Source organism: Ascaphus truei, chromosome 15, assembly GCF_040206685.1.
Source record: "Ascaphus truei isolate aAscTru1 chromosome 15, aAscTru1.hap1, whole genome shotgun sequence".
NCBI classification, from domain to species: domain Eukaryota; kingdom Metazoa; phylum Chordata; class Amphibia; order Anura; family Ascaphidae; genus Ascaphus; species Ascaphus truei.
This window is the reverse complement of record NC_134497.1, coordinates 48,056,047-48,065,902: the sequence shown is the minus strand read 5'-3', so window position 1 is coordinate 48,065,902 and position 9,856 is coordinate 48,056,047. Positions and strand designations below refer to the sequence as shown.

At 42.4% G+C, this 9,856-nt stretch overlaps 1 protein-coding gene across 1 annotated transcript in view; it reads right to left on the bottom strand.

The window, feature by feature from the left end:
- Window positions 1-475: 475 nt before the first annotated feature.
- LOC142466383 (fer-1-like protein 4) overlaps window positions 476-9,856 on the bottom strand; it is a 126,174-nt gene continuing 116,793 nt past the window's right edge. The window contains exons 10-14 of the mRNA XM_075571240.1: window positions 4,428-4,490; window positions 3,222-3,306; window positions 1,878-2,037; window positions 708-891; window positions 476-484 (exon numbers count right to left, since the gene is read on the bottom strand). Coding sequence (XP_075427355.1) covers window positions 476-484; window positions 708-891; window positions 1,878-2,037; window positions 3,222-3,306; window positions 4,428-4,490 — 501 coding nt within the window. The remainder of the gene's footprint in view (window positions 485-707; window positions 892-1,877; window positions 2,038-3,221; window positions 3,307-4,427; window positions 4,491-9,856) is intronic.

The window sequence follows — 9,856 nt, the reverse complement described above, 5'->3', positions numbered from 1 at the left end:
GCAGTTTAGGAGCAGTTAGGGGAAGAGTTATAGAGAGCAGGTATAGAAGCAGTTAGAGGAGGAGTTATAGGGAGCAGTTATAGGTGCAGTTAGGGGAGGGGGTTATAAGAGAAGTTAGGGGAGGAGTTATAGGGAGCAGTTATAGGAGAAGTTAGGGGAGGAGTTATAGGGAGCAGTTATAGGAGAAGTTAGGGGAGGAGTTATAGGAGAAGTTAGGGAAGGAGTTATAGGGAGCAGTTATAGGAGAAGTTATAGGGAGCAGTTATAGGTGCAGTTAGGGGTGGGGTTATAGAAGCAATTAGGGGAGTTCATTGATGATGAAATTATGTGACGCAGTCAGTCATTTTGTCCCCATTTGAATAAAATTTGTGATGAGCATGACAAAGTGAAAATAACTGCAACTTGCGCCTAAATGTTAGTTTAGCTTCGTAAGACTATTTTATGGCAAAGTACTTTTAGCTTTAACATATGATTCTTAACTAGCCTACAAAATGGAAGAAAAACTTAAAACACACATTGCATTTTTCATCAAGATAACGCTGCCTATTCCTTGCCATTGACGGAACATACAGCAGGACATTTTCTATCCATTGAAGAATATCTACGTTATATTGATGACATTAATATACAATGTTGCCTTCCCCATTACCCGCACCTCGCCTGCGCCCACCAAAAGTTGACCAGAGAAAACATAAATCCTCATGTACCTGCTGTCCTGCGAATGAAACCTGAACATAGGGATCGATAAACACCTTCTTCTCTCCCATGAGCTTGGAAAAGCTCCCCATGATACCAGCGCTCATGCTGGGCAGGCCCTCCGCTCTGTAAATCCTAACGCAGATTTTTGCCCAGGGTCTCTCAGCCGGAACGCGCTTGGGGAGCAGTAAGTTCCTACAAGAAACAAGATACTTGGAATTACAGAACACTGCGGGTTGTAGCCAACACATTGCTAATGCCCGCAGGACATTAGATGGCTGGCGTTCTTGCTAAATGGAAGTCTACCTATGGAGGCGTCCCTTTACACCCTCACTGTATCTACATCTTTCTCGGCGTTGGTGCTCATTTCCACTCACTGTGTAATGGGATATGGACTCTCCTGGTCTATATTGATGAATGTAGGATTGGATGAGCAAAATGTTTGATTTCTAAGCTGTATGAATACATATCAGTGATTGTACTGTACACAGTGTACTATTCCTATCTTGGTTGTCAGTGTATATCATTGTTACTGTTTTGCACCCACCTTGAATCTGAATGAATTTAAAAAAAGTGTATTTTTGTATGATATATCCTTTGAAACAGATAACAGGGCAGTAAGTCACTTGGGAACAATATAATAGATTTAAAGGAGCAGTCCACCCCTCTCTCGGCTCCGTTTTTGTTTTACATGGATGAGAATTAGGGGATCCCTGAAGCTAAACAGCATTCATTTCAGCTGCGGGGACCCCCTGTTCCCCAATATACATAAAAAAATTGGGGAGGTAGAGGGAAAATGTAAATGTAACCACCACTCTTTAGAGCAGTTTAGAGCAGTGATCAAAGTGTGATGGTACTAGGGCAGGAGTGGTCAACTCCAGTCCTCAAGGATCACCAACAGGTCAGGTATTAAGGATATCCCTGCTCCAGTATAGGTTGCTCAGTGAGTGGCTCAGGAAATGACTGAACCGCTTTTCCACCATGATAAATACATTTCGAATGTTTTTGACGTCCAGTCCAGTATCACCAATTTGTAAAGCCACTTCGATCATTGGTGATGGGTGATTGTAATTGATAATGCATGACTGATGACGGATATTTGTAACTGATGATGGAATCAGAGATCCGTTACAAGTCTAAACATGGATGCTTCAACTGAGGTCCAAAGTTCCACCACCTACTTTTCAATATCATCGTTCTGGCCACTGGTGGAGGATGGTGGAGCATTCATATGGTCTCCTCTAGAAACAATGGACAAGTTACATTTCACATAGCCTTTAATGCCAGCTCTTGTATCCTTCGGGTCTGTCATAACTGCCCACTTCTGAAGGAACCTGTGATCTAAAGAAGCAAAAAGGATGTGACCTCGGCTGTGTATTGACATAGCAATGTCATGTAGAGCAGCGCTGTTATGAGTTTGAAATTTAGCTAATGCCTAGTAAAGCCCAAGTGTACTAATGGCAGTGGCATGTTTAATGGGGCCAGTCCCTCCTAGGGGCAAAGTGTACTAATGGCAGTGACATGGTTAAGGGGTGAGTCCCTTCTAGGGACAAAGTGTACTAATGGCAGTGACATGGTTAAGGGGTCAGTCCCTCCTAGGGACAAAGTGTACTAACGGCAGTGACATGATTAAGGGGACAGTCCCTCCTAGGGGCAAAGTGTACTAATGGCAGTGACATGGTTAAGGGGTCAGTCCCTCCTAGGGGCAAAGTGTACTAATGGCAGTGACATGGTTAAGGGGACAGTCCCTCCTAGGGGCAAGGTGTACTAATGGCAGTGACCTTCTTGTTGCTACCCCACCCCTCCTTCTGAACCGCAGCATCAAATGATGCAGAGGACGTCACCACAGCGTCATGTTGCCATGGTAACACGCTGTCATGTGACGCTGCGATGTCACGTTGCCATGGCAATAAGAAGCCATGTGACGTCACGTTGGTGATGTCCGTGGCGTCATTTGACGCTTTGGTGCAGAAGGAGAAAGAGGGCGGCTGGGACGGAGGCGGCCGCGACAACTAAGTGACTTCCCATCACGCTCAAGAGCGCGGCAAAAGTATATGGGGGAGGACATTTTTAATGCCCCAAAATGTTACCGCCCTAGACCTGGGCCTATTGGGAAATCCGCTACTAATTTCCCCCCTGAAGGCAGTGACTGTACTTCTAAGCCACTCGTTCTCTTGTAGTTCAAACTTAGTAACAAACAAGATAAAGTATCGTGTTTGAGAAACTCTCCCTTTCTCAGTTCTGAGCAGAGCATGTAGGGACATATTTTCTAAGCAGTGCTAAACCGTCCGGCACCTTACACCCCACTCACTTTATTATTGCTATTGTCATTCATTTTTAAAAGCGCAGAAAAACACTTAGGGCCATATTAACTGAGCAGCCGCCTGACGTCAGACACCTTGTGCGGAGGACACTGTGCAAGTCAATGGGGCTTTAAGGGGACTTCTGGTAGAAGACTGCTTAGGAGACATGGCCCTAGACATTAAAACACCCGTGTACAGTACTTTGTAAACACTGCTCCGTACCTGGTTGGTTATACACAGTCCCGGCGTCTATTTTAAATGTCCCAAGGCGTGTGCCCAAAAACGATATTTTCTTGGCATGAAAAACCTGCAAATGATAGTATAATACAATCTGTATATTCTTACAGTATATAGCGCTGGCAGTGTATGTAGCGCTGTGCATATCATTTTGCAGGCACAATTAGTTCCTGCCCCGCAGAACTTACAATCTAATTTTGGTGCCTGATGCACTCTAGAGCTGCCAGAACCCCAGCACTGTAAATTGGATTTTTTTAAGTTGGTGAAAGGCAGGGGGTTAGGGCGAGAGGCAGAGGGTTAGGGCGAGAGGCAGGGGGTTAGGGCAAGAGGCAGAGGGTTAGGGCGAGAGGCAGGGGGTTAGGGCGAGAGGCAGGGGGTTAGGGCGAGAGGCAGGGGGTTAGGGAGAGAGGCAGGGGGTTAGGGCAAGAGGCAGGGGGTTAGGGCGAGAGGCAGGGGGTTAGGGTGAGAGGCAGGGGGTTAAGGCGAGAGGCAGAGGGTTAGGGCGAGAGGCAGAGGGTTAGGGGCAGGGGGTTAGGGTGAGGGGCAGGGGGTTAGGGCAAGAGGCAGGGGGTTAGGGTGAGAGACAGGGGGTTAGGGTGAGAGGCAAGGGGTTAGGGCGAGAGCCAGGGGGTTAGGGCGAGAGGCAGGGGGTTAGGGTGAGAGGCAAGGGGTTAGGGTGGGAGGCAGGGGGTTAGGGCGAGAGGCAGGGGGTTAGGGCGAGAGGCAGGGGGTTAGGGTGAGAGGCAAGGGGTTAGGGTGAGAGGCAGGGGGTTAGGGCGAGAGGCAGGGGGTTAGGGTGAGAGGCAGGGGGTTAGGGTGAGAGGCAGGGGGTTAGGGTGAGAGACAGGGGTTAGGGTGAGAGGCAGGGGGTTAGGGTGAGAGGCAGGGGTTAGGGTGAGAGGCAGGGGGTTAGGGTGAGAGGCAGGGGTTAGGGTGAAAGGCAGGGGGTTAGGGCGACAGGACACCTCCTTAAATAATTAGCTCGTAAATACAGTATAGGTTAAGCCTCTTTTTCATACAAAATATGCACATCGCCCTAAATTGCACATCCAAGAACTTAATTGCACCCAAAAAAATAAACATTTTCGCAAGGATTGTGAATGTAACAAGCGCTTACTAAATACGCCTGTTTCTTGCACTTAGCGCAGTTTAACCAACATTCCCCATGCAGAGTTACTGAATAATAGTTACCGAAATCTCAATGAGTTTGTTGAATACAACTTCCCGGGGCTCCAGGAACTCAAACAGAAAGTACTGAAAAGAGTCAAATGCATGAAAGTTACAATATTGGAGAAACAATAGAGGAAGAGGTACAATCCAATGGTGTCAACCCCGTCTTATGAAGAGTTTGCCAGTTGGCCAGTTACCGGCACCAAGCTACATCCTACTGACCACTGAACAATTGCTTGAGGTTTAAAGGATTAAAGCAGTAGTGTCCCATTCTTTTACCAGGATGGGAAGCAGGGGGTCCCCAGAATGTTAACTTCAGCTCCAGGGGACCCCATGTTTCCCAAGACAGTTACTGGTAATGGTAGAGTGGGTACTTCCTGGCGTTTCAATCTCCTGCATAACACCAGCCAATAGGATTGCGGGTGGCGTTGTGGCTTCCTGTTGGAGGGCGTGACGCAGGCATTTAAACCACCATTTTGATTCCCCTGGCGGGCATTCACTTGAGCTACATTTACCAAAATGTATGTCGTGAAGCAGGGGGGTTTCCGGAGGTAGAAAAATAGGTTGGTCCAGGTCAAGAAGGCTCTGTGGCCGCTACTTTCTCTCCCAAAATCCTCTGCTTGTCTTGGCTCTCTTCCAAGTCAGGGTAGTGACATCATCAAACTGGAATCAAAGCTTCATCGGATTCCATTGGGGTTATTGATTAAAGTGCGATAATTCTGACGCCTATTCAAGGAATGTCATCAGCTCCATTGCACGGTAACAAATTATTTCCTAAGTATAACAGTGTGTATATATATATATATATGTATAAAGGAAAAAAGAGGAGAGAGCGCACGCCCATAGCGTATAAAAGTATTTAATGAGGGGGAGGGGGGAGAGAGGGGGGTAAAAAACGCACTTACAAAAATGCAATAAAATCAAGCATATGTGATATATAATAATCACCACCATCCGGTTTTTCTGTAGACTCTTGGGGCAGTCCCAGGCTCCGTTGGTAAGGGAGCAGAGTCCCAGCAAATTCACAAGGCAGGTGTGCTGTATAATAGTCCAAGAAAGAGGTCCCGTAGTAGTGGTGCCTATAGCACTCGCGCCTGGATCAATACGCTCCAGCGCTTCGTGTAGACTCCAATGTCTGTGCGTCTGACGTCACGACGCTCCCTGACGCGTTTCGTCAGTCACGGCTAACTTTCTCAAAGGGATAACATGAGAGGGGGAGGTCCGGTATTATATATACACAACCTCATGATGGTAATTAAAAGAAGTAACCTCCCCTACTCAGCTGCAATCGTTTTTTGTGCTGTTACACACTTATACACACCCATTAACAGGTAATACAGATAATTAACCCTAAAAGAATTGGAGGAGATAGTTGGAGTAAGAGCAAAATTAAAAACATACACTCTGAATACCAGTCTAAATACCAATTCATTTTAAATTTGTCTGGATCTCCTCCAGAGATTCACACCCCCCCTTTCCCCCCCTCCTTTCCCCCCCCCCCCCCACCCCCTCACACACCCCCCCCGCCTCCCCATTCCATCCTTTCCCCCCGTCTGAATAATGGATGTATTTATGAATATTTATATTTGCACATTTATGTGGTTTAATTAGAAATAAGATCATCCTAGGGTTTAATAGATGGTATTAGGTATTTATCCTCACATACACTATTACATTTATTGTATAGCCTTCATATAAATTAAAATAAAATTAAAATAAAATTAAAATTAATATTCACTTTAAAAGGCACTAAATTTAGTTTGGCCATTTAGGGCCCGGGTAGTAAACATTGGCGAATGAGACAAATGGTAAAGTTTCCTTTTTCACATACACTATATGTCTTTTTCACATACATACCTCTTTATATATTTTATATAATATACTTTTTCCACATAACTTAACGATACAATTAATTAAAATATGCTCTCACAATTTATTAGTTCTCCGGGTCCTGGCCTTGTTTGTGGCATACAGACTCCAGACTGATGGTTCAAAATATCCCCAATCTGATCAGTTTTTTCCTGATAAGATCACATGAGATATTGTCTATATTTAATTTTAAATTATCTACACACCCGCTAAGGGTAATATTTGTACTTGATTGTGTATGTCTATATATATACACACTATTGCATTTTATTTATATAATATATATGATGTTATGTATCTCTTGTTTTTCAGCTATTAAATATATATGTATAGTATTAGCCTGTATGTGAGTCATTCCTCTCTATATACTAGGTGTGCTCAAGTATTAATTAACTGATGCACCCTGTGGATAATTATAACATATCCCATATATAAATTTATATACTATTGGTCAACCAGGTCTTGAAGCACATGCAGGCTGAATGCTTTTATTTTTACTTTTATTTTTACTTTTATTTTTATTTTTACTTTTACTTTTATTTTGGTATGATCCCTTTAGGATTTTCTCGGTTCTTTTCTGCCTTTATGTACAATGTTATACCAGTCTATGGGTTATATACATATAGTATACATCGATGGTTTTTTTATATAAGTGAATTGGCAGATATAAGTATTTTTGTACAAATTGTGCAATTCATTTAAAATGAATTGGTATTTAGACTGGTATTCAGAGTGTATGTTTTTAATTTTGCTCTTACTCCAACTATCTCCTCCAATTCTTTTAGGGTTAATTATCTGTATTACCTGTTAATGGGTGTGTATAAGTGTGTAACAGCACAAAAAACGATTGCAGCTGAGTAGGGGAGGTTACTTCTTTTAATTACCATCATGAGGTTGTGTATATATAATACCGGACCTCCCCCTCTCATGTTATCCCTTTGAGAAAGTTAGCCGTGACTGACGAAACGCGTCAGGGAGCGTCGTGACGTCAGACGCACAGACATTGGAGTCTACACGAAGCGCTGGAGCGTATTGATCCAGGCGCGAGTGCTATAGGCACCACTATTACGGGACCTCTTTCTTGGACTATTATACAGCACACCTGCCTTGTGAATTTGCTGGGACTCTGCTCCACTGCCAACGGAGCCTGGGACGGCCCCAAAAGTCTGCAGTCTAACCGGATGGTGTTACCAGCCCTGGGAATTTGCTGGGACTCTGCTCCCTTACCAACGGAGCCTGGGACTGCCCCAAGAGTCTACAGAAAAACCGGATGGTGGTGATTATTATATATCACATATGCTTGATTTTATTGCATTTTTGTAAGTGCGTTTTTTACCCCCCTCTCTCCCCCCTCCCCCTCATTAAATACTTTTATACGCTATGGGCGTGCGCTCTCTCCTCTTTTTTCCTTTTTAGATATCTTGTGGATGTGGTTGGTCCATATTGAGAGCTGCCGGAGACCCTGCATACCAGCACCTATACCATTCATTGGACTATTTGAGGACTGGTTTATCCTTTTTTTTGCTTTTTTATATATACTATTGTTCATGTTTTTGTGGGCCTGATACTAATATAGGTCCACAATATCATATATGTGTATATATTGCTTATATAATTAAGATATTCATCCATATTTACATCATATTGTTATAGCATATATATATAAATTCATTGTATATGTTCTTTAGAGGCGCAGCTTTTTTCTTTGTTGTTTATATATATATATGTATGTATACTGTATATATATATATATATATATATATATATTTTTTTTTTCACATAGCACACTTATATTGCAAAAAATCCAGATGCTTACAGTAAATCATAGAAAAATAATAGATGCCATTACCAGATTGTAGTCCAGCAAGAAGAGACAGCACACAAGGAGTAGACTTCAATGATTATATTGAGAGGGTAGACTCTCAAAAAAACAAAGTTTCGGTTCCACAAATAGAACCTTCCCAGCCCCTCAGGAAGGATCCGTTTGTGGAACCGAAACGTTGGATCTTTGAGTGTCTACCCTCTCAATATAATCATTGAAGTCTACTCCTTGTGTGCTGTCTCTTCTTGCTGGACTACAATCTGGTAATTGCATCTATATATACACACATATATTATTGGCTTGACATTTATTAGTGAGATTGACATTTTGATCCTAAGTCTAATAACAAGGAGCCATTTGGTCGCATCTTTAGCACAAAAAATTAGTCAAGCCAGCTAACCTCGTCAAGGTAAACTCCAAATATAGCAGGTACCTACACTATATGCATATTATTCCTTACACACACACACACACACAACCAGACACACTCTTCAGTGGAAAGTGAAGTTTAGACTGACCTCAGAACCTGACCAGTGTTAGCCGGCTTAGATCATGTTTTCATCAAAAGATGCAACTAAATGCTTCATAGTTACATATTTATATAGTAGATGAAGTTGAAAAAAGACATTCGTCAATCAAGTTCACCCTAATTTAGGCGACAGATACTTTATCCTATATCTATACTTACAGTATATTGATCCAGAGGAAGGCAAACAAAAAAAACAGTGACACATCATCTAATAATATCTCATAAGGGGAAAAATAAATTCCTTCCTGACTCCCTGGATCAACATCCTTCCCATGTATACTTATTTGGTATATCCCTGTATACCTTTCCCATCTAAAAAGACGTCCAACCTTTTTCTGAACAAATCTATTGTATCTGCTATCACAGTCTCCATGGGTAATGAATTCCACATTTTAACTGCCCTTACTGTAAAGAACCCTTTCCTTTGTTGCTGGTGAAATTTCCTTTCCTCCAACCTTAAGGGATGGCCCTGAGTCCTTTGTACTGCCCATGGGATGACTAGTTCTTTTGAAGGCTCCTTGTATTGTCCCCGAATATATTTGTATATAGTTATCATATCGCCTCTTAGACACCTCTTTTCGAATGTAAATAAATCTAATTTAGTTAGCCTCTCCTCATCAGTTAGATTGTCCATCCCCTTTATTAATTTGGTGGCTCTTCTCTGCACTCTCTCTAGTTCCATAATGTCTTTTCTTTGGATTGGTGCCCAAAATTGTAATCCATATTCAAGGTGTGGTCTTACTAATGCTTTTGTTTTGAAACGTATGCTCCCATATCCTTACGCATAACGGTCTAATTGGACGACCTACATATTGTAGTCCGCAAGGTCATCGTAATAGGTAAATTACTGAGAGAAAAAAGCTAAAGAAGTAGAAAGAAACATAACATTGAAGTCAAACCCTAAGAAAGAAGATAACATTTATTTAATTCCTTTTGTTACTCAGTTCAACAGTGAACATTTTAAAATTATAATAAGATATTAAATAAACACTGGCATATTTTAAAAAGTGATCAAATATTAAAAGATTTTCTACTAGAAAGAGCCCAGGTAGTGTATACTAAAGCGAGAATCCTTACGGATAAATTGGCTCCTAGCCTTCTGAAGCCCGCACCAGCTGACAATACATGGCTGGGAGAGAAACCAAAAGGGTCATTTAAATGTTCAAAATGTAAAGCCTTAGCCTGCCAGTACGGTATCGCAAAATCTGACTGTTTTTTATCAACTGTAAC